At 39.9% G+C, this 25,831-nt stretch overlaps 1 protein-coding gene across 2 annotated transcripts in view; it reads left to right on the top strand.

Moving 5' to 3' along the window:
- Nucleotides 1-25,831, top strand: part of UGT8 (UDP glycosyltransferase 8) — a 72,357-nt gene that overhangs the window by 1,862 nt on the left and 44,664 nt on the right. For both annotated transcript variants that reach the window (XM_030564489.1, XM_030564490.1), the window contains exon 2: nucleotides 21,929-22,752. In XM_030564489.1, coding sequence (XP_030420349.1) covers nucleotides 21,931-22,752 — 822 coding nt within the window. In that variant the 5' untranslated portion in view covers nucleotides 21,929-21,930. The remainder of the gene's footprint in view (nucleotides 1-21,928; nucleotides 22,753-25,831) is intronic.

Here is a 25,831-nt window from a genome sequence, read left to right as displayed (position 1 = left end):
ATTTAAATGCCTAAACAGATTTAAGTGCCTTTAAGTACCTACAGTTGAACGTTTGGCCCTCAGAGAGCGTCTCCTACGTGTGCTGCCCTTTCACTGAATGATAAATTCAGTTTAATCAAAATTGCCTTGCTATTTAATAGAGTTCCAAACAATTATTTGGTTCCTACCTGCCCTACGGCTAAGAAGGTGGCTGAATCTTAGGCTCGGTCTACACTGGGTGGGGGGAGTGTTTTGACCTAAGATATGCAACTTCAGCTACATAAATAGCGTAGCTGAAGTCGGTGTATCTTAGGTCGATTTACTGGGCCGTGAGGACAGCGGTGAGTCGACCGCTGCCGCTTCCCCATCGACTCTGCTTCCGCCTCTCACCGTGGTGGAGGTCCAGAGTTGACGGGGATTGATTTTATTGCATCTACACTAGATGTTAATAATCAATCCCCAGTAGATCAATTGCTACCCGCCGATCTGGCAGGTAGTGTAGACGTACCTTTAGATTGGGAAGGAAAGGTTTTAATGAGTTTTGGTGTCTTAATTTGTATTAGCCAGGATCTTACTTCAGGACTTAATTGCTTCATGTGTAAAATGACATTAACATTTAAATGTTGAGATTTAATTAAATATAATTTAATCCATTGTCATTGTGTTTGGGGGGTGCAAATCTAGAGCAGTGAGGGGATATTTTCCCACCTTTCCTGCAACCCTGAGTGCCTTACAATGCCTTGCTACTATAGCTCCCAGTCTGAGATGCTCACAGTTAGCAAGAAGCATGCAGGTCACACCCTGAATGTCTATGTGCTTAAATAGCCCTGGTTCAGAAGCTCTAACCCCAGCAACCTGTCTACAGCCCCTCTTTGGCCGTGGTTACAACCAGCATTCCAGCAAGATGATTCCAACACATCCCCAATCCTGAATTTCTCCAAAACTGTATGCCCTGAGTATCCAGCCCTCTCTTGAACAGCTCAGAGAAATAATAAAGTTTTTTGATCCTCTAAAGAGGCAAAACAACATCACAAGTTTTCAGTTTAACTGGGACTAAATACACCCTTCCCTTTAACCACAGCACTGAGTTCGTTTATAGTAAAATGAAAAGTTTATTTACAAAATAAACATGATTAAGTGAGTTCAAGTATAAGGAATGAAGATAGAAATAATCACAAGTAAAACCAAAATAAAATAGTCTTTATAAGTCTAAAACTTAATCTAGCAAGATATAGGCTTTATTCAAAATGGTTTCTCTCATCAGTCATTCTTCTTCCTAGCTATGGCTGACTTTCCCTCAGTCTACAAAAGTAAAAGGTAGTGCTTCCCTTTTCTTCTAATGTGAAAGATCTTTATCTAAGCAGGTTTCACATCTATATTTTGTTCCAGAGGCTTCAACTCCCTTTCCCCTCTTGATTGAAGAACCTATCTTTCTCAGTTTGCAAGACATCTGTCTAGTGATGGATGGCAAAGGGACACTGTGTCCTTGCTGATATTTTCCAAAGTTCAATTAATTTTTCTGAAGAGGCAGGATGATCTCATGTGTTTCTTTCCTTCCTGTGGGCTTTCCATCCTCCAATATGATTTCTATGTAAATAAGACTTCCATTATTTCTGATTCCACTATGCTTGGAATGTGCCACCATGCAACATGCCCCCTCGTGGCTGGGCATGGTGTGGCAGATATTTCCTCATCTAGTAGCATATGCTGAGAGCTCCTCCAGCAGTCTCTCTTCTCGTGACTCAACCAGGTCACTTGAAAGTCTCTCCCCTACTGAGGTATCAGTGTCCCAGACAGCAACCTACATGACTCTAGTCCACTAGTATGATGCCTTCTGTCCCTCCAGGGCTCCTTTTCTGGCAGAGTAGTGGCCCAAGTTTTTTAACGAGTCTCAACAGTGAAACTGGAACTATTACAAAAACAACTTCTGTCTCCTTCCTCAGGCTTCAATCTTTAATCTATCCAGGGTCCTCCACTTCTCTATTCTTCTACGGGCTTAACTTGTTGGAGTCTTGCCTCTACTCTGTCTATCCCAAGGCTGTTGGCTGGCCTTTTCTCAGGGCTACTCCAGGAGTCTCCATCACTCCTGCTGAACTATCCTATCAGGGCCCATTCCAAGATGTAAATTTCCTCCTGAAGCTCCTCTTCAGTTGAAAGCCTGCCTGGGCTTTTTTCCATGAGGTCCAGGTCCTGGCCTTTTGTCAAGGCTCATCCCTGGACCATGTTCCACACCAGCAGCTTCTTTGTATCCCTCTGGCTTCCCTTTGCTACTACTCTGAATACAGCTAGTGAGTTCTTCCTTCTATCTTCACCCCCGTCTACTTTGGGCTTCCTCTCTTTGCAGGAACTACTCAGCAGCTTCCCCATGGGACTTCTCTTTAATTAGACCTTCCCCACCTTCCAAGTCCAGTCAGGTATATTAGTTGACCTCGGGCCCACACTAACCTTTTCACCACCAGCATAGGGTAAACACCCCAGCACAGTTCCCTTCCGTGCTCCTCATCTTATTCCCATTTCCTTTTTGAATTCACTTCCCATCCACACAAGCTTACCATGCATAGTCCCCACTGTGGACTTGGAGCACTGGGAGAGCAGAAGGTTCTGATAAGGCCATTTGTTTACCATGTGATCCTCATTTTCTCTTCTTGCCTCTCATGAATTCACTTACCCTCTTATTCCCTTATCATTGTTAAAAGGAAAGGGGAAGCCAGCATGAAGGCACATTCTTCCTGTACCAGAGAAGAAATGGTCAGGAGACTCCTTGATGGGATACCTCCTCTCTTAGCATGCATAGCTGTTCAGTTGGCATGGAATCTACCCACTTCAGAATCTCCTGCCTGATGAGGCCTCATTTAAATCAGCCATGGGGGAGAGAGAAAGAGCTCTGGAGAAACACAGTACTCCCACTATAGTGGAAGAAGAAGAAGAAAAAAGGAAAGATGTGGGCAGAGGGAAGAATCTCTTCCACAGGGTAGTTTCACTCCCCTGAGTTTGACACTAGCAGGTTCCTTTTATTTCCTGTTTGTGATTAGTTATAGTGGGATGCTCCTTCTGCCATAGTAATGCAGCTGGATTGCTCTGGATCAATTTGTTAGCCTTCCTGTGAATGCCAGGTGTATGTGGCTATCCCATTACTATAGCTCTCATAAAATCTCTCAGTGACAATATTCTGAAATGTTTTTTGTCACCTTGGAGCAAATTACCCCGCTGCAGGGAACCGCGGAAGACTGTGTCATGGTCTGGCTAGGGTATTTTCGCTTTCTCAGTGACCGGTCACTGTAAGACACGGCACGGCAGTTATAATCCACTTTTAATTGGTTAGGACCAGTTTGTATGGCCCTTGGCCAAAGGGTGTACACCGCCTGTGGAAAGTCCCTGGCCTTTGGCCAAGGGGCGGACACAGCCTGTGGGAAGTCCATATTTGCATATGTATGAGTTGCTTTTGGTTTTGTACATATAGCTGCATGGTCTTGGTCCTGCCTTTGGACTCCATACCAGGCCGAGCTTCGGTGTGCTTGGTTCCCCGCCTCTGTGACAGCAACGCCAGGAGTCCCCGTTGCGGGTGTGTCACTTTACCTTCATTAAAGCCAGTAACTCACAGTGTGTGTGGGCCTCGTTCTTGCAGAGCACCCTGGGTAGGCCTGTAGCCTCCCCAAGAACCTTACACCTACTCAGTGAACTTCACCTTACATAACATTGGGATTTTCCTCACACCTCATTCTGCATCTTGTTTATATTGTATTGCTCCTTGCATAGTAAAAAAAAAGTCCAGATTAGCACCTTTCCGCAAATGTGTGTTTAGCTGGGGAAGGCCTCTGTTTGCATTTACCATGCTCCCTTTTCTGTTCTTCTGGCTCCCACCACACTCCTAGCAACTACATGCATTTTTAACTCTCATCATCAGTGGATGGTTACAGCATGTGAGTTGCATCCTCCTAGCACTCACAACTCTCCAGGTGAAGTAAGCCAAAGTAACCATTTACACTACTCATTAATTTTTCCATTTCTCCAAATTCTACCTTAACTTACACTTCTGCAGTTCCATTCAAAGCACTGGTCTTCCCTGGGTGTAACAAAGCAGAATTTAGTTCAAAATTGGTGAAGAAAGAGGCTTAAAACTTCAGAATGCTCTACCAAAACTCCTTCAAATCCATCCTATGAAATGTTAGCGAATGTAAAGAGAGCAGCAAACAAAATATTCAACTTGGGTGCTTGAATTAGACAACTAAATTCATATTTAGGTACATAAACAAGTGATTTTAAAAAGTGCTGAGTGCCCACAGCTGTCAGGGGCTTCAAACATTTCTTTACAGATGTAGGTATCTAACCTGAAGCACCCTAGTCTGAAAATGTTAGTCAGGAGCTCTATAAGAACACTATTAAACTAGGAGAATATTAGAACTGCAAGTATCTTTTAAAAAACCCACTCTACACATTAAGATAAAAACAAATAGAATGCTAAGAATATTCTGCATATAGTGCATAGGAGTGTCTAAGAAGCCCTGAGTTTCTAAAAAGGGCAATATATATTTGTTTTATTTATTTTAATAGTTATAGTAAATGTTTTACTAAATGCTGGAAGGCAGAGAGAATGTGTGCTGAATTATCCTGCTGTGTTTGAGGTGTGAGCTAGGGTTCCAAGCAGCTTGGCATCATTATGACTTAAGTGGTTTTAAGAACATGAAGCTGGGGAAACTTTAAGCATCTAAGGAATCTAAATGCTATAAGGTTAGGGAGCAGCTGAGCAGAGTTTTAAGAGTAAATATCTCCACTTAAAATCATTGTTGGTCATGTGTATTATTTACATTATGCAGGTATTCTAGGTATTTTCTAATACAAAGTGATGGTGACACTTTGTTTAGGTTTTACATCCAAGCTGTCCCCATCAGCCTCCTGCCCTACCAGCTGCAAACTCAGTTATTCTCTTTATATTGGCTCTCTATTCTTGATACAAAAACTTTGTTTTTAAACTAAGTACGCTACATTCATCTCCCCTACGTTTTCCCTCAAAAATTAACCTCCGTGCATCTTCCCAGCCTCAGCTTCAGCATCCTTGCATGAGTCTCTCCCGACATTCCACGTTGATCTTCATTCACTGCTGACATCAGAGATTGGCAGGAAGTGTACTGGGGATGTGAAAACATGCTGCTACATCTCCATCAACCATTGGAGTCTTTCTTTTCTGATGTGCAAGCTGTATTTCAGAGGGGTACTGTTGGGGCTCCTACTTTATATGTCATTCTGATGTGGGAGCTGAGTCTCCTGGACCAAGTGCCCATGGGATTTACAGTTGCTTAGTCTAGAGTGGGTGAGCAGTAATTAACAATATTACTGTGGCACCCAGTAATTGACTACTATGAACATGAACTCAATACTGAAACTTGCAAGACAAGGACGCAGTTTCAAAATAACATTTGAATGACAAAAGTCTTCCATTTTTTGAAAAAATATGCTGCTAAGCTCAGTAGATTTTTCCAGAATCCAATAATCTTTTCAGAAAAGAAATATTTAAAAATTCACACAGCCTTAGTCACCACTGCATCAGTCTCTAAAGTCTGCTCTCTTGTCCTGACGACCTAATCAAGCTTGAAATTTCTATATTGCTGTTTATGATAACTAACATGAATGTGCAAACCATAGCATATTATGTATTTCATATAACAAGTACTAACTTTTAGGTACTTCATGTTCATTAGTTTTCATATTTAATACAATACTTTTTTTTTTAATATATGTATGCTTAGATGAAAACTAATGGACATGGTGTACCTTACAAATTAGTACTTGTTATACGAAATATATAATACACCGAGAAGCAATATTTATAGAGGCAGGAAAGCAGGTTTATTCTGAGTAAGGGGCAGTTTCAAATCCAAGCTCTGATAATCAGAAGTAAAACTTACGGGAACCTTTTACTTTTACTCTGTCATAGGAAAGTGAGAAGGAGTAAAGTATTAAACTAGTTCTGTTGATTTTTATCCTTCATGCTAAGAAAAGTACCTTTAAGTGTATAAATTCTAAAACAAAGTCAAATCAAGGATGACCAAGCTATAAGATATATCATTTTGAAATGTCCTACAGGATCAGTGATTTAAGGGTTGTGTGAACCAGTGCCCTTCAAAAATGGTCTTCTGGAAAAATAGTAACTTACACAAACCTTAATAAATAAAGTTACTTTAATTGATCTTAATTGAACAAGCTTGCCAGCAAGCATAATTAAAACATGTATGTTAATAAAGTTTTATTTCCACTGCAGTATTTGACACACCTGATATATCTTACTTTGCAATTTTAATCATGTGATTTAGTAAAGTTTGGTCACTTGTTGTAGAATGAAGCAAAACAAAATAATTCTTTATTGCCCTTTTAATGCTTCTAGATGCTTGGCTGTCATATGATGGCGTGAAATGCGGATAGCTTGTACCATGCTGGAGCTAGCTATACTAGAAACAAAATACCAGGGCATCACTTCTCCCCCTAAATGGTTTATTTTAAAATTAAACCCCAGTCTGAGTAAAATAAAATTATTATTGTTTTTTACCAAACCATTGCTGTTTCAAACTCTGTCATTGATCCTTTCGGTCAAATTCTGCACTATGACCCGTAGAATCCTACTGAAGTATCCAAGAGCACATAGCCTGCATTCTTCTCAGCCCTCTCAAAGACATAAACAAGTCTTTTAAAATACATCTACTGTTCATCATATTGCACTGTAACTTCTCTTCTCTGCCACTTCCCACAGAGTAGTGCTTCCATGGAAAGAACTATAATTGATGGAAATATTTTAAATAAACCGCAACTTTTGATACTTAAGAAAAAGTTCCTCATTTTATACTGTCATATGCTAGTCTACAGGCTTCAGACATGTTTCCTCCCTCCCACAAGAGGGAGACAAAACACTGAGGCTTTAATACAGTATCATCTTCATTACACATGCCACTTTGGTTGTCAGCCTCCGCCCAATGAAGGTCCGTGTAGCCCGTGGGAGTTTAGGTAGGCCTGGTACCCTCTAAGGCTCTGGGGTTTTCCATCTACCCTTGGATTTCCCTATGCTCCCCTTGCGCCTACAGCACAGGCTGCTGGTTCTTTACTTCCCTCTGTGCTTCTGCCTGCGTGGCCCAGGAGTGACTGGGATTGAGCTGCTTCTATGTGCTCCACCCCCCACACACTCCGGGAGCGGCTCAGAGATCTTTGGTTAGAAGTCTCTTCTACCTCTCACTGTTTCCTGATACGGTACTGAGTGTAATACACACTCTCTCTCTGCAGGTAAAAGGCTTTCCTCTCGTCCCCCTCATTTACTCTCATTCCTCCACTTTACCCGCGTGTCTGATAAGTAAATGGTGGTTAATGGTGACTGATTTGTGTGCTCCGTTCAGTTATTAAATTATATTGGTTGTATTTTTGGTAGTAGCGAAGCTTCACAAGAAAAATATTTTGCATGAAGGTGAATATGTTTTGGCATTATTAAGATAGTGGACACCTGATATTATAATAAACTCATTAGCGCTGAACCTATGATCCTCAGTTTCATAAATTGTCCATTGACTTGATTATTAGTTTTACCCTGTGTGAACAAATCCAACTTTAGTAGAACACACCTTTAATCTTTTTGATAGCAGTAGTAGCCCATCTAGGCTGTTCCAACATTGTCTTCATTCCCTGTAATTCTAGAGCATGAAGTCTCATTTTAAGCATCTGTTTTGGAGAGTTACTAGTATTATGCTAGCAGAAATTATGTATCTCTTATTATTAAACATTTGTATATTAGGACTATATCATGCTTTAGAAAATTTTGATTCTAAAGTATTTTTAAGGACTTTTCTTAAAACAATGTTTTAGATTACACCAGCACTTTTGGATGCAATTATCCAAGAGAGTTGCATGTTAGAAGTAAGCCCTGACAGTTTTGGAAGAGAAAGAGAAGTTTGTCCCTCTAAGAATAATAATTTCACCACTGGCATGTCCCATCATGGCTGGACACGGTATAACAAGCTCTCCTTGACTACAGCACCCTGTTGCAGCTGCTCTAGTCCTTTAGTGATCTGCCTCATCTCACAACTTGGCCCTCCAGCCAATTCACTTTTTACCCATTGCAGGGTTATAGAGTCCAATGCCCTTCATCAGGTATTCAGCCACAGCTCTGGGCCCCAACATCTTTACACTCATGCATCTCAGGGTTTTCTAGTGTCCTTATCCTTCTGTGTGTGTGCGGGGGATGGGGAAGGGGGAGCCTCATGCCACTTTCTCACAAGGCTGATAGAGAAACTTGGGCCTTCCTACTATAGTGCATCCCAGCCTAAAGACCCTTTGGTATGCAGATAAAGTCTATCTACTCAGACCTGCTCCCGACCCTGTCACTTATACCTGTTACCAGGCATCCCCCACAGCCTCTCTACATTCACCCCTCTGTCAGAGGTGGGACTCGTGTTTCTCCCTTAGAATCCCTCAACAAATCCCAAACCCAAAATACAAACAAACTAACTCTGCCCTCCTTGAGGTTGACCTTTCATCTCTGTTAAGCATCCCCTGTTCTGTTCAAGGTATCTGTCTCTTTAGAAGTCCAGATTCTTCCCTTTTACCTGGGCTCCTATTCGCAATGGACTACAGAGTTTCTTCCTATTGTCCATCTAGTCTGGGAGTTCTCTCTTTATTCTAACCATACACCTCCTTACCCAGCTGGGGCTCCTCTTTATTTGTCCCTGGCCTACCTCCCAGGTGCAATCAGGTGCCTTAATTGACTCTCCAGTTTCAATTAACCTTTTCATTATCTATGAACGCTACATACTCCATTATAGCCCCTTTTAAGTAAGGTGCATTTAATACTGATTCTTCTTCATTATTTTCTTCTTCAATGTAAAACTTTGTTTAATCTACCTCTAAATTTGTATTAGATGAAGTCAGGTAAAATCAGGTATATAAACAGCTGTCTACCCCCAAAAACTTCCATAAGTTGTCCTGCAAGCATCTCAAATCTTTATACAAAATCAGCGGACTCCCTCAGTAAACCCCCCTGGCAGTCAAAACAAGCCACTCAGTGCTTTGACTGAAGCCATCAGATCTGTTCTCCATTTCCCACCTAGCAAATGTAATATTTTTTATACCATGCTCTCAAACCCTGTATGCTGCTTCCATGGACGGATTGGGGGTGCAGCTGTTATTATTAAAAATGAGATGAATAAAGAGTAAATGCAATATTCTGTCTTCAGCTGTACGTGCAGGGCTCCCATTGACTTCTTAAAAGGCACATTCAGTGACTTGAATAGGAGCTCATAGCTGCAGTCAAGTCCAAAGTTTGTACCTATTCATTTTCATACCTAAAAAATTACAAGACAGAATAATACACTATTTCAGTAATCCATAACAAGATACATGATATGAAAACCTTAATATAAATCCATATGTCTGCTGTAGTTGCTGTAGGATCTTTCTCCCCCATGCTGCACAATGCATTATTTCTACACTCCAAGGTTTTGTGAGTCTGTAGACCTTTGGTACCGTCATCCCTGTTAGAACTCCACTTACTGCAGTAGAATGACATTAGAGTGGCTCATTTTCTTAACACTTCCGTAGCAAATTTGTTTCTTACCCCAAATTGCAGATTCCTAACTTTCTTTTTAAAGCCCACTCTCAGTGGTTCTGACTGAATTTAGTGCTCACAAAAAATACTGGAGTGACTAAAGTGATTTACCTGTAGAACATATAGAACACAGACAGCATCATTACAAGCATAGGTTTCAAACCTGCAGATGATAGCTTGCAGGTGGAGCAGTCCAGCTGCACTTACTCAGTTGCAGTATCTTGCCTTCCCTCGTATCTGACCTGGTGGGACCACCTTTAATGGCAAGACAGGAAGTCAGTCTCCCTGTTCATTCAGTCGTTTTCCTTTCTTCTAAGACTGGTGATGTGTGGTCTAATTAATGCTAATTTGGTGGTATTGCCTTGTAACACTCCCAATATGAGTGCTGCATGACTGACATTAAAACTAACCCTCCCCCCAAACATACTTTACAGTTCTTTGAATTTTTCCCCAATGGTATTTTGTTTGGAATAAAAAAGTAAGTCCTTTTCTTCTTTTCTGTTCATTTCCCTCTTTTTGATGTCCTCTGCATGATGTACATGGCTTATAACCTTCTGAAATGTCACCTGCTTTCTGTTTGACTACTGCACCTAACCTTTGGCTTGGAATGCAGGCATATGATTTCCTTAAGTGCCTCTATAAAGCCATTCTGTCAGTAGTATAGTGCAGAATTCAGGGTGTGTCAGAATTATTGTCCAATAAAATTTACACCACACAAACTCTTCAGACGAACTTCAAACCAGGATATAAGTGGGTGCACCGTTGCTTAAGTCAGTGGAATTGGGCCAAGTCTGAACTTGGCCCATCACCCACAATTCTAAGGTATTTGAGGTATGATAAAATGACTGGCATCCTGCCATTACTTCAGTTCAGCAGTTTTAACTATGGTAATGACCTTCAGTAATGACTTTCACGTTGTTTCTGATGTTTAACAATACAAAAAGAAAACACATTTTTAAAACATATAAGCCCATAAAGATCTGACCTGTATTTCCTTAATAAAGTGGTGCTTAATGAGAGTTTAGCCTAAGTTGCCTCATTCAGCCAAAATTCCTGTTGACATCTGTGGGAGTTTGACCAGAGTAGAGTGAGTGCAGAATTGGGCCTTTGATGAAACTTGTGACATTGAAATCACTTCAGCCTTTTTTAAAATTTCTTGTTCTACTGCTCTGTTTAAAACTGATTTCTGTATTCATCTCCCTGTCTCATTTTTGAATTCATTGATTTGTTTTGTTTTCATTTCTTTTCCATTTTCAAATTTAAACTCTAGCAGTATAAATATTATTATTACTAGTAGTCATAATAACAAGAATAATACCTAGCTCTTATATAGCACTTTTCATCAGTGCTTTCTGAAAGAGGTCAGCAGCATTCTCATCAACATTATTAGCAACTTTCAGTCCCTAGCTGAACATTTCACCTATGATCTGGTTTATAGTGTGATAAATATGCTCTAGTATATAGTACTTCCCTAAGCAGCATTTGTTGTCATTGGTCATAGAAAGTGGGTCTGCCAGTAGTGATGACATCGTACTGCTTACAGTTTTATTTTTCGTAGCATGAAGGGTGACCTCTGATGGCAGCACTAAGAGATACATTTACTGATGTTGAGTCTGATTATGTGTGCCCATTGGGTAATACAAAACAGTCTGACCTGCAATAATCCAGCCCTGGGCCGATCTTAAGCAAATGTTATAACACATACCAAATTATATGATGAAGATCCACTCTCCATGTTTGGAAATTACAGATTTACAATCTTGTAATGATATGTATGTATGTCGTTGAGAAAAACTTAAGTCTAATCAACACATTAATGATTAACCCAGTTGCCCATCAATACTATTTGTCCCTTCCGATCTGCTCTAAATCAGGGAATATAATTTGATTTCATTCCAGTTTAATATTTTAAATAAAAAGCCCCCAAAGATTTTAACAGCTCCACAAACACAATTTATATTCCTTGCTCTGAAGTTTTGATTTTATTTAGGAGATTATAGGGTAATGAGAAAAAACAACATTGCAGGTGGGTGGAAAGATTCAAATAGTTAAATCTCTCAGAGCTTTTCCAAAGCAGTGGCTGTAATTTGCAACCTACCTAAGTCTCCATTTTTTTCTGTATTGTAACTGAATAGTATCTTGTGATACATATCCACTAGCTTTGAGAAGAGCCTAATTCATTGTTAATCAGGATTTGAATTCAGATCTCTAGGGGTGAAAATCTAGTTTATTAATCTGATGCTTTTCTGAGCTCCTTTATATGCTCTGGTATTTGTTAAGTTGTAGCAAGTAACTCAAAATCTTTTTGTAGGGTGATGAGAGATCTACGGCTAGAAAGATTGCTCATATGCTGCCATTGCGTCTCTGCTGCTTAATATGAAGGGCACCTTTTAATCCATGGTTTCACGTCTTGCTGGCAAGATTTAAAAAATAAACAAAAAAATTAGTGTGTTTGAAAGAGTGAATATGAGTGGATAGAAGGTAGTGGCATTAATATTAACAATGCTTTCCCTGTCTTGCCTGCTGGTAAAAATTACAAGCAGGCCACTTTTAGTTCAATCAAAACATCGCTTTTTTTGCCCTATTGACTTCTCTGGGAGTTTACCCAGAAATGCAAGAACAGGATCTAAAGTCTAGATTTTGCAAGATGCTCTACGGAGCTGGACCTCTGTGATGATGTCAAGCCTGACTAATTTCAGTGGGGCTCTACACAGCTGAAAGGGCCTCTGTGGATCAAGCTGTAAGTCTGGAGGTTGAGTTTGATTTCAAGTGGATTGAAGAACAGTGAAATTGTTATTGCAATTCTAGCTCCTGCTTTATCCGTTTTGGGAAGGGGAGAGGTTTGGAGTAGTGTGTTTTGGGTTTGTTTTTTTTTTTATAATTTCAAAAAGTCATTGTTTTTAGCATTTTGTTATAAAGGAAATTTATTCAGAAATCCAGGAATTCTTCAGGTCTACAGAAAAAATGTGTTCATCTACTGGTCGTCTATGCTTGTGCTTAGTTTGCTTTAGCAGACCATTAAGATCTTCACATTCTTTATGTGTAGCAGTTAGAATGGGTTTAATGTTTAACCTTTTGATTATTGCAATATTTAACTTTCTCTTCCCACACCCCCTTATGCAAAGCACTTAGTTACAAATACTACTCCAATTTCAAAAAAAACCCCAAAACTATTGGTTTCTTGCTTCCTTTTGGCTCAGGGCAGTAAGGGTTTAAATTCAGTGCTAGGTTTCTGAATAACTTTAATTTAAAAAAAAATCTGTCAATCTTCTGGTTTACAAGGATATTGACAATCTGTTTAGGCGCACAAATTTTTCTTATTTTACTGAAAGCAAATTCTAGGAAAAATCTTGGAAAGGAAATCTTTTATTTTAAATAATTATAAAAATGAATTTGAAGGAAAATGTGTTTGCCTTCATGGCCTTTTAATTAAGAGCAGAAATATTAGTGGCTTGTTTGGGTTTTGTGTGTGTGCCTATTTTCTGCTGTATTCAGCAGCCTAGCATAACAGCCTGTTGACATTTAGCCCTCGTCCAGACTAACCCGCAGCATCGGCGGGTTAAAATCGATTGCTCGGGGATCGATATATCGCGTCTAGTCTGGACGCGGTGTATCGATCCCTGAGCGCGCTTACATCGATTCCGGAACTCCATCAATCCGAACGGAGTTCCGGAATCGACACGGAGAGCCGCGGACATCGATGCAGCGCCGTCCAGACTGGTGAGTACCTCGATTTTAGAAATTCGACTTCAGCTACGTTATTCTCGTAGCTGAAGTTGCGTATCTAAAATCGATTTTAATTCCTAGTCTGGACGTGGCCTTAGATCAAATCTGCTTTGTTGGTCAGATAAGTTAACTTTTGAGAAAGAGGCATAGGCTAATGGCCTGAGGATGATAGGGTTGCCAGGCATCTGGTTTTTGACTGGAATGCCTGGTTGAAAAGGGATGCTGGTGGTTCCAGTCAGCACAGCTAACCAGGCCACTAAAAATCTCAATCTGATTGGCTCTGTGCGGCTCCTGGAAGTGGCCAGCCTGTCCCTCCAGCTCCTAGGTGCAGGGGCGGTCAGCCCATAGCACAGGCATGTCCTGAGCACCAGCTCTCCAGCTCCCATTGGCTGGGAACTGCAGCCAATGGGAGCTGTGGGAGCAGCGCCTGTGGACGGGGACAGCATGCGGAGCCCCCTGGCCACCACTGCGCCTAGGAAACAGAGGAAAATGCCAGCCGCTTCTGGGAGCCACCTGAGGTAAAGGCCGACTGGAGCCCGCACTCCCTCCCGCACCCCAGCCCCTCACTCTGAACCCCTTGGCCCGACCCAAGAGCCCCCTCCTGCATCACAAACCCCTCATTCCTGGTCCTACCCCAGAGCCCACACTCCAGCTGGAGTCCTCACCCCCCCACCCCACCCCTTTGCCCCAGCCTGGAGCCTCCTCCCACACTCCAAACTCCTTGGCCTGATCCCTCCAGCCTAGAGCCCCCTCCTGCACCCCAAACCCATTATCCCTGGCCCCACTCCAGAGCCTGCACCCACAGCCGGAGCCCTCACCCACTCCTGCACCCCAACCCCTTGCTTCAGCCCAGTGAAAATGAGCGAGTGAGCGAAGGTGGGGAGAGTGAGTGTCGGAGGGAGGGAGAATGGAGTGAGTGGAAGTGGGGCCTCAGAGAAGGGGCGGGGCAAGAGTGTTTGGTTTTCTGAAATCAGAAAGTTGGCAACCCTAGAGTTGGAGCTAGAAGCTCCTAGATTCTGTTTCTAATTCTGCTACTGGCTAGCTGAGCTTGACATGTCCTGATGGAACCACTGCAGCAAACACAACTACGATTAGACCTTGGGCTGCTGTAAGTTACATCAAAGGAGAGAATTCTGCTTTCATGTACACCTGTGTAACCCCAGTGTCTATCCTTAGGCCCTGGCAGACACTGAACATCTCCAGTTAGGTGCTGAAATCCATCAAAGACTCCCATCAAAGTCAGCGGGTATCAAGGGCTCTGAGGAACTTCCTGGAAATGCCCAGCATGTTCCAAAACTGGTTTCTCACAGAACACTAATGATACAAATAGCTTGAAGAGAAGCAGCATGGTCTAATGAATTGAGCATGGGACTGAAAACTGGGTTTAATTCAATTTTATCAATGGTTTGTTTTGTTGCCTTAAATAAATCACTTAACCCCTCTGTCTCAATTTCTTCCATCTGTAAAATGAGAATAATAATATTTAACAGTGATGTTGTGAGGACTGATTAGTATGCAAACTGCTAAGTGTTAATTCATGTCTTGGGGCAGCTCCTTAGCTGTGGCAGAGTGTAATCCTTTCCAGTCCCCTAATCCTGAGCTGGCTCTGGGCTGAAATGGCCTATATTGTAATTTATGGAAGCCAAGAGCTGATATTAGTAGCATTTGCTGGAACAGTCTTATTAGGACCTCTGTGCTGTCAGAGGATCAGACAGAGCCCTTTGTGCTCTGACATGGGTCTGGTACACTCTGTGCTACCTGAGGATTCTCCTCTGTTGGGGGAAATCATCACCAACCTCAATAAGGCATCTCTTTGGGATCAAGAGTATAGCCCTTTATGTCTAATATTAATGTTTCTGTTAGGGATTATGTATGTATTGTTGTTAGCAAACAAAGCTCATCAATTGCAATGGGAGTTTTTGTAATACATTTTGAAACATTGTATTGGTACTGAAAAGAAGCACTATACTAATAGTGAAGGGATTGTGTTTCTTCTGCATTTGTATTGACTGGATAATGGTTTCAAAGGAGGAATATTGTGTCATTGCTGCAATATTAATGTGCATTGCTAAAAAATGTGAATGAGCAATCTGTGGATATTTATTACATTTTATTTTATTTTTCATTGATTCTTTTTATGCTGCAACAGCAATATAACACTATTGGTAGTAAACAAAGCATAAGAATTAAGGTACTCTACATTGCACATATTAACACTGCAGTTTCATTGAGGAGTTCTCCTGACATTGTGTTACCATAACCCTCAGATGGAATTACAGCCTTAATTTATGTAGCTTTTGGGGGTATGTACGTAACATAATACATGGAAAAATACTCCCTTTGGTTACATAGTGTACTTACCTCTTCACTGAGATTAGAGGGAATCTCTTTAGACCACTGCAAGCCTGTGCCAGCCTGTTTCTTTCATATTGATGTTAAGAATGTAAACACCTGTTTATTTCTCAATAAGAATATTATACTGTCATGTATTATGTGTAATTTCATATTTGTTAACCGAAGTTGTACTTTATTACTATAAAAATGCTTATAGCCCGAGGAGATGTAGTTGCTAAATGTTTATAGTAATTTTATTAGATGCAGTGCAGTTAATTATTGATTTTATTATTGGCTATTTTATGGAAGAATTGATTAATAAATTTGTAGATTTCAAGACCAGAAGGGACCACTGTGATCATCTAGTCTGATCTCCTGTATAACACAGGACACAGAACTCCCCCTCCCGCCCCAAAATTCCTAGAGCAGATATTTTTAGAAAAAAAAATCCAATCTTGATTTTAAAATCATCAGTGATGGAGAATCCACCATGACCCTTGGTAAATTGTTCCAAAGGTTAATTATCCTCAATGTTAAAAATTTAAGCCCTATTTCCAGTCTGAATTTGTCTGGGTTCAACTTCCAATCCTGGTATCACGTTAAACCTTTCTGTGCTAGACTGAAGATTCTATTATTAAATATTTGTATTTACAGACTGTAATCAAGTTACCCCTTAATCTTCTCTTTATTAAACTAAATCGATTGAGCTCCTTGAGTCGATCCCTATAAGGAAGGTGTTCTAATTCTTTATTCATTCTTGTGGCCCTTCTCTGAATCCTCTTTAATTTATCAACATAACATCCTTCGTGAATTGTGGACAACAGACCTGGACACAGTGCAATTGCAAGACCAGGGTAGGCACACATGCCCAATCCTAAACTACATCTTTGTCCTGGATTGCACCTGAGCAGCCACCAAAGTTTTGACATATCTGTATGTTCACAGTGCAATTACATAGATTTATCATCAGCACTGATAAACACAACCTCCCTCTAGTGAAATAATTCCTAATGTGTTAAGCAGAGGAACTGAGGTTGAAAGAAAAGTTTCCTCTACTTGTAGCCCAAAATATTACAGATTTATGCACAAGCAGAATTTGTGTGCAGTTGTTTATAGAAGATCAGCTAATGACATGTTTTACAACTCAGTTTGTGCAAGCAAATTCACATTTGCAAGCATATGTAAAGGTGCTGTATGTCAGCTTTTAACAATTGTTTCTTTCAGTTTATGTATATTATACATTTTGGAAAATGTTTTCTGTTTATCTCCAGACCAATAAAAAGGCAATGTGAGCACGATATCTGAATTAGATTGACTTTGACTCACCTTTGTGTGTGTAGCTTGTTTAGTTAGTTTTACTGTGTTTGCATAAAATTGGAAGAAAAAACTGAAATATAAGACAATTAACATCCAAAAACATTTTAAAATATCCAAATTGTTCCTCTTTTCAGCACCAACAGTCATAATACTTGTACGTAAGTAGCGGCTGGTATATCTGATTTCAAAGTGATACTCTGAAGTATTTTTAAAGTTTTTAAATACAATATTTACATTGTTTAGAAGCTTGCAAATATAACTGTAGTCTTGTCTGATTTTGATGTGTTCAGTGAGATTTAAAGGTACTCTCTGAGACCAAAGGAAGTTAATGGAGCTTTTTCAAAACATGGATTAAAAATGATCCAGTTTAAATGGTTTTTAAAAAGTTTGCCTGGACATCATGGACTTGGCAGATCTAGTTTCAAACTGTATTTTAAAAATTATTCTAGACTATAGACATGGGGCCAGCTAACTAGCTGGTGTAACTTGGTGTAGTTCTATAAAGTCAGTGAAGCTACATCAGTGTACACCAGCTGATCAAAAAGGCAAACTGTATTTAATATGAGTTAGCAGGAACTGTTGACAAATCCTTTTATAAAGTGGTTTCACTAACTCAGTTTAAAACCCAGTGCAGATGGAACTTTCACTTTTTCCATGAAGCATAAAACTACATCTAAATATTTTTTTTTTGCAGAATTCAGTCATATATTCACTTTGTTGCTTCTATACTAGAACCAATGATATTTAAACAGTGCTGAGAATAGGTTTTTCTAGTAAATTTGTGTTCGTTGTTCTAGCTGGAAGATGGTGTAGCAGCAATGTGCAAAATGTTCTAGATCTTATAGTACATAAACAGAGTTTAAAATTTCTAGATGGCAGATTGGTGGATGGACAGTTCAAATCAATTGGGAACATTTTTAAAAGAGCTCAAACTTAAGGCAGAAAACTGACAATCATTTGTATCACTCTCTTCCTGGGAAGCAGAGAGCAGGGCTCAATATTTATTTAATCTGTGGAGCCAGGGTCCCATAACAGGGAAAAAAGCTAACAAGCTTCTTGTTATGGTTTACATTACTAGATGGTGTGGTGAGTGTATTTGTTTCTTCAAGCTAAAAGAAAATAAGAGGAAAAGATAAGTGCTTTAAATTTCCATTTCAGAAGCAGTTCTTGCAATTTACTCACTTTTTTTACATTTGTTTCTGTAATTGAATATTAGAAAAAAAATCTTGTGATCCATTTTTTTGCTGGTGATAAATATTGTGTGAGGCTCTTTTCCTCTCATATTGGACACAAAGGCTACATGGATAGCAGTACAAAGCTTAGATTCCACCTAAAACTTCAAAACAGTGTTTAAATCAGAATTAAGTAGTGCATATGCCTTGTGCTAGTCTTCTGACTGTTGGAAGTTCCCCTACAAATTATGCTCACAATTTTTGAAAATCAGACCACTTATTTAGGTGTGAGAAGAGAGAACTGGGTACCTTTCTTGAAGCACATCATATTTTAGTGGCCCAAAGGCATTGCCATCTCATTTGTTGACCGGTATAACATTAAAAAACAAATTAGCCTATGTTAAGGGAATTATAAGAACATAAGAACGGCCCTACTGGGTCAGACCAAAGGTCCATCTAACCCAGTATCCTGTCTTCCGACAATGACAAAGCCAGGTGCCCCAGAGAGAATGAACAGAACAGGTAATCATCAAGTGATCCATCTCCTGTCACCCATCCCCAGCTTCTGGCCAACAGAGGCTAGGGACACCATCCCTGCCCATCTTGGCCAATCGCCACTAATGGACCTATCCTCTATGAACTTATCTAGTTCTGTTTTGTACCCTGTTATAGTGTTGGCCTTCACAACATTCTTTGGCATGGAGTTCCACAGGTTGACTGTTGTGTGAAAAAACACTTCCTTTTGTTTGTTTTAAGCCTGCTGCCTATTAATTTCATTTGGTGACCCCTAGTTCATTTGTTACGAGAAGGAGTAAACAACACTTCCTTATTTACTTTCTCCACCCCAGTCATGATTTTATAGACTCTATCATATCCCCCCTTAGTCATCTCTTTTCCAAGTTGAAGACTCCCACTCTTATTAATCGCTCCTTATATGACAGCCATTCCATACCATTAATAATTTTGTTGCCCCTTTCTGAACCATTTCCAGTTCCAATATATCTTTTTTGAGATGGAGCGACCACATCTGCAAGCACTATTCAAGATGTGGGCATACCATGGATATATATAGAGGCAATCTGATACTTTCTGTCTTATTATCTATCCCTTTCTTAATGATTCCCAGCATTCTGTTCACTTTTTTGACTGCCGCTGCAAATTGAATGGATGTTTTCAGAGAACTATCCACAGTGACTCCAAGATCTGTTTCCTGAGTGGATCCCATCATTTTATATGTATAGTTGGGATTATGTTTTCCAATGTGCATTACTTTGCATTTATCAACATTGGTGACTGAGCAACAAAATGGGAGATGAAATTCAGTTTTGTGAGATCCTTTTTGTAGTTCTTTGCAGTTTGCTTGGGACTTAACTATTTTGAACAGTTGTGAGTCATCTGCAAATTTTGCCACCTCACTGTTTACCCCTCTGCCCAGATCATTTATGAATATGTTGAATAGGACTGGTCCAAATACAGACCCCAGGGGACACCACTATTTACCTCTCTCCATTCTGAAAACTGACCATTTATTTCTACCCTTTGTTTCTTATTTTTTAACCAGTTACCAATCCACAAGAGGACCTTCCCTCTTATCCCATGACAGCTTACTTTGCTTAAGAGCCTTTGGTGACCGACCATGTTGAAGGCTTTCTGAAAATCTAAGTACACTATATCCACTGAATCCCCCTTGTCCACATGCTTTTTGACCCCCTCAAAGAATTCTAGTAGATTGGTGAGGCATGGTTTCCCTTTACAAAAAAACCTGTTGATTCTTCCCCGACAAATTATGGTCATTATGTGTCTGTCAATTTTGTTCTTTGCTATTATTTCAACCAGTTTACCTGGTACTGAAGTCATTCTTACTGGCCTGTAATTGTTGTGATCACCTCTAGAGCCATTTTAAAAATTTGCATCATATTAGCTATCCTCCAGTCATTTGGTACAAAAGCTGATTTAAATGATAGGCTACAGACTACAGTTAGTAGTTCTTCAATTTCACATTTAAGTTTCTTCAAAACTCTTGAGTGAATACCATCTGGTCCTGGTGACTTATTACTGTTTAGTTTATCAATTTGTTCCAAAACCTCCTCTAATGATACTTCAATCTGGGACAGTTCCTCAGATTTGTCACTTAAAAAAAATGGCTCATGTTTGGGAATCTCCCTTACATCCTCAGACATGAAGAACAATGCAAAGAATTCATTTAGTTTCTCTGCAATGGCCTTATCGTCCTTGAGTGCTCTTTTAGCATCTCTATTGTCCATTGAGTAATATTACTCGCTGTTAAGCATTCAGAAGCCTTCTGCTAATAGAGAATCAAATGAATGGAGTGGCACACCCTCTCTCTCTCTTCTTCTCTATTTGTGACACCTTCTCTCTCACCTCCCTTATCCCCTGCATATGTCAGAACTCAGGGATTAGCTTTCTGCCTGCAAGAAACTCCTTTACACCCCAGAAATTTTCTATTGGCCACTTATGGTCAGAATCTGGCCCCTTTGTTCCATATGAAGTATATGGAACTTAAGCATTTGTTTAAATGCTGATCTGAATAAGGATGACTTAAGCACATGCTTATTGTCATACTTCGCACATGCGTACAATTGTTCTGCTTGTTTGACATTTGCAGTAACATGCAGCGTGAAGTAACATGGGGAGTTGAGATGTGTTGAATCAAGGACTAAATTAGCAATGCAGACTTGCACATCTCAGCTCCCTATGTTACTACAAATTTCGAACAAGCATAACAATTGTACTCATGCAAAGTATAACTTTCAAAGGCTCAGAATCCAGTCATATCAAAGTCAGTTTTGCTCACACTCACAAGTACTTCTGTTTCAGGGAGGGCTATTGTTTGGACTATAACATTGTTAAAAAGCTAACATTAATATATGTATGGAAAGTTTGTATGTGAGTTTTCATATTCTCCACCTACTGAGAAAAGCTTGAACCATTTTTGTCTCAAACTTAAAAACCAAAAAATATAAAGTCACCTTCACCAGAGGTCAGGCCTGGAAAATGCAGGAGAAAGTTTTTGAAGGCTTTGGGCAGCTGTGACAACATGAGCTTACAATGGAAACACACACAAGGCACTGTTGCTCAACTGGTAATGAGTGCACATCCCACTGCCATCAGAATTGTTGGAAATCTCAACTGAGAGAGTCAGGAGTGCATTGGCAGAGATGGTGCTTCTAGATACAGGGTTGAGGCATGCTGGTAGGGAAGGTTGTAGTGCTAATACACAAGCTGTGCCTGTTATGTAGATAAACAGAGGAGTTTAGCCTCTAGGTCTTTGAATCCTTTATGAATAGTAAATTCACTCAAAATACTTAACATGAACTGGCTGCAGTCATGCTAGTGCTCCAAAGCCTAGGTCGATCTGGGTTTCAGAGGACACTTAAGTTCTTGTTTCCCTTTGCTTTTGGGTACTATGTATAATTCAGAAGCCGTGCACACAGTATCTTGCAGGAAGGTACCAGCTGCATTGTCCTCATCAGCTTTCCTGCCATATAATACAGGAGCTGTATCAGTATCAGAAGAAATTGCTTGCCCACCTGTATAACCAGATGGAAGGGGAGAAGGGAAAAGAGAGAGAGAAAAAAATTAAAGCCTAACAAGAAACTAAACATAACACCTACTTCTTTTTTTAACTAAGTAGCTATCTTGTTCCCCGTGAATGCTACTAAAAAGACTTTGGGATAAAATGATACTAAAGGTTATCACGGCAAACACTTGAAAATGTTATCAAGTAATGTTTGTTTATCAAACTCTGAACAACAGGTGGGATTGAAATCTGTTGAAATTTTTTTTTCTTTTGTCATTTCAGCTATGAAGTCTTACACTCCAGTTTTCATTCTTCTGTGGGGCGCTGTCGGGATAGCAAAGGCTGCCAAAATCGTTGTTGTGCCGCCAATTATGTTTGAAAGCCATCTGTATATTTTCAAGGCCCTGGCCTCAGCCTTGCATGAGCAAGGTCACCAGACAGTGTTCCTTCTCTCTGAGGGCAGACACATCCCTCCATCTAATCACTATAGACTCCAACGTTACCCAGGGATCTTTGATAGCAACACTTCGGATGATTTTCTTCAGTCCAAAATGAGGAATATTTTCTCTGGAAGACTGACAGCACTGGAACTGTTTGACATCCTGGATCATTATTCTAAGAACTGTGACATGATTGTGGGCAACCAGAACCTAATGCATGTCTTGAAGCAGGAAAAATTTGATCTGTTGCTAGTGGATCCTAATGAGATGTGTGGGTTTGTTATAGCTCACCTTTTAGGTGTTAAATATGCTGTTTTTTCCACTGGCCTTTGGTATCCAGCAGAAGTAGGCGCTCCGGCTCCTTTATCTTACGTTCCAGAATTTAATTCGCTTCTCACAGATCATATGAACCTTCTAGACAGGATTAAAAACACTGTTGTTTATCTGGTTTCAAGATTTGGAGTCAATTTTTTGGTTCTGCCGAAATATGAAATGATAATGCAGAAACACAAAGTGCTGCCAGAGCGGTCGATGCATGATTTGGTTCATGACTCCAGCCTGTGGATGCTGTGTACAGATATAGCACTAGAGTTTCCAAGACCCACGCTACCAAATGTTGTTTATGTGGGAGGAATCCTCACCAAACCGGCTAGTCCTCTACCAGAAGTAAGGTTTGCTGAGTTTTATGGTAATTTTTGTAATATTTGGATGAGTCTTATTTCTTAATGAATTTGAAATATATTTAAGTTAAATGATGACCTAATATCTTAAATTTTTAAAACTCATTTTTGTTGTTGTGTTAAATACACAATAACAATAATTGGAAATACTTTGTAGATAGAAACACCAAGCATAAAAGCTGTTCTTTCATGTAGATGTTCTCTACTTTTCTTATGCTTGTTCCTGCTTTGAATTAGATGTTTCATGATCCAGTAGAGGGATCACAGTGTATGATAGCTTGACTGTTAGAAATTGAAGTCCTAGCTGAGTGCAAATGAATGTAGCAGAGAGATGAATGTGATCAGATGGACAATTTTACATACAGAGATTTCATTAATATTCTACCTCATCTTATTCCCAATTTCATGATGCTGGTATGTCATGTATTATAAATTATTCTGTTAGCTAGGGGAATAGAGGATGTCCTGTTTTATTTTAATATATATATATGAGGTATGAATCAGAAAAGTTTGTAACAAGACAGAACAGCTAACCAAACAAGTGAGATTTGGTAACAGTGTAAAAGTTTAAAGTCTGAATAAAATAAAATACAGCCGCAAAACACAGTAAAACTAAATTTCGTACAGAAATAGTGCCAGTGCCAGAGCTAGTATCATTTTTAGGAAACTGGCCACAGAGACCTGAGAGTTCATAATGAAATTTAATTACTTGAATGCATGATATGCTCTTGACACATGATATCTAGGAATGTCTCTGTTTAGTAACACCATGATGACTGAAAGGCAGAACAAAATTTTTCAACAAGCTGTTGTTTATATAATGATTTACATATGCATTGTCACCTATGGTTCAGGACTAATCCGTTCAATTAATGGATTCTGCTGGCTGCCCTGGTGAAAATATTGGACATAGGAAGGATACAGAATTGAGGTAGAGGAATTTAGTGTACCTGTTAACACCCTTAGTTGTTTTTCCTATGGAACTAATATATGGAAAGATGGACTACAGAATAGGAAACTTGGTCAGGATTTCTAGATTGAAAACATTTTATAATGGTTTCTGTTGATCTGTGTAATAGCCCTGCATCAAACAAACTATAATTGCGGGATATTGTGCAAACTAATGAAACAATAGTTAACGTTTTTAATATTGCTTCTAAGTTCATATATGTAAACTATTTTAACATTTCACATGATTGATTAAGGAGTCATTTTGAACTCCATTAGTAACTGTAAAAAGTAAAAGACTCCAGCACCTGCTAGGATTCACAAGAAAGGCAACCATCTTAAGAACCTGGGTACCTAAATTAGAGATCTAAATCCTCTGTTGCAAGTGAAATACATTCAGAGCAACAGCATAAAGGCCGGGGGCAGAGGTAGTTCCAATGACTAGGCTGGTTTCTAGTATAATTTACAGTAGCCTCAAAGCTTCTGTAATATATACACAGATGCCCATAACTCCAAGGAGCCAGTCAGGCACCTGGGGAGTTGTTGGATATAGGAACTTCTTGGCCATGCTCATTTTCTCTTAGAATGAACTCTTACATGGGATGTTGGGAGGGTAGTGGTGTAGAGCTGCTACTTGGCTTGTGCCACCTGTGATTCCTGAGGAATCCTCCAGGAGTCAGTTACCTTATGTCAGCTTCCCAATGGCTCTGGGGCATTAGAGTGGACCTGAGAGTTGGAGTCAGGATCCCAGTAAAGGCAGTCAGGGGTAAGGGCAAACCTGAGGCCAGGAGTAGCAGAGGAATTCATTGTCAGGTCCAGGCCAGGGCCAATACTAAGGGTCTGAGTCAGGTTTCGGGGTCCAAGTCAGGAGGCAAAGTCCAAATCAAGCCAGAAGTTCAAGAGCAAAGAACAGTTATGGCAGCCCCAGAGATCCACACTGTATCCCGGACAGTTCCTGGAATGCTCCTTGGGTTTATATCTGGAGCCATGGGCTGTGTCCTCAGTGGGTTCATGGGAAGCGACATGCAAGCTAGTTACAGCTGCTGCTGGGTGATAGCCTAGAGATGTCAGCTGCTTGGTAGCACTACAGATGTGGCTTCTAACCTGTGGGCCTTATAGTTAGGTCTAGTGTCCAAATTTGTGTTCTTAAAATAGGCACTTATAACCCCCTCAAATACCAATTTTAATGCTCAAGTGTAGATCCTAATTTAGACATACATATTTTGAACATTAGTTGAACAGCTGTAGGAAATTCAGTTGACAAGGTTTGTTTTATTAATAGTGGAAAGGTTGTATAGTGAAACCAACTCATTTGTGATCTGTTATATGGGAGAGCACTAAATTGTGAGCTCGGAACTTCATGCAGCAGAGAATAATACCTGTGCATTACAGTCCTGATCATGTCATCTCACAGCCTCTGTGCTACTCAGAGGTACAGGAGTGCTACAGGAACAGATCATTCATAAAGATGCTACAGAATTCAACTGTCTGATGTTGAACCAGTCCTCAGTTAGAAAAACGGGCATGTTTGCACATAATATTACAAGGGAGGGAAAGGGAGAGTTGTGAAGCTTATTTAATTCAGCCAGAATTTTGAGATTTGTGTATCTAAATGCAGCTGTAGGCTTAATGTTGCCACATAAGTAATGTGGGCTTCATTGGTATATTTAATAGACCTAGGATAATCCTCTTGCCTACTACAGGCATTGTGTCTAAATCAATACAGTTGAGTTGGTCCCATCCCACTGTGTGCAATAATGGTTTAAAAACTGAATGAATGGCCAATGTGAAAAGGTGACTTAGTGCCAAGTGCTCAAAATTGGGTATATAAAAACAGCCCTACAAACAGTATGTGATTGATAATCACATACAGAACATCTTAAATGTAGGTATGGATCCATTTCTGAAACTGAAGAAAAATATTAAGTCTATGAAGTGTGCAGTAGTTTGTTTGCTTGTAAATGTTGCAATTGAGTTTATTCAGCTTGAACTTTTTTTGGAGGGTGAGGGGCATTACTTAGATTTTGTTGAAGTGATTTGAATTTCTTTTCCACAACCAGTTGGTCCCCTGCACTCAAGGTAGGACTAAGTAATAACTTGACAGTTCCTGAAAAGTG

Source organism: Gopherus evgoodei, chromosome 5 (genome assembly GCF_007399415.2).
Source record: "Gopherus evgoodei ecotype Sinaloan lineage chromosome 5, rGopEvg1_v1.p, whole genome shotgun sequence".
NCBI classification, from domain to species: Eukaryota; Metazoa; Chordata; order Testudines; family Testudinidae; genus Gopherus; species Gopherus evgoodei.
Note: the sequence above shows the minus strand (reverse complement) of the source record. Positions and strands in the feature narration are given on the sequence as shown.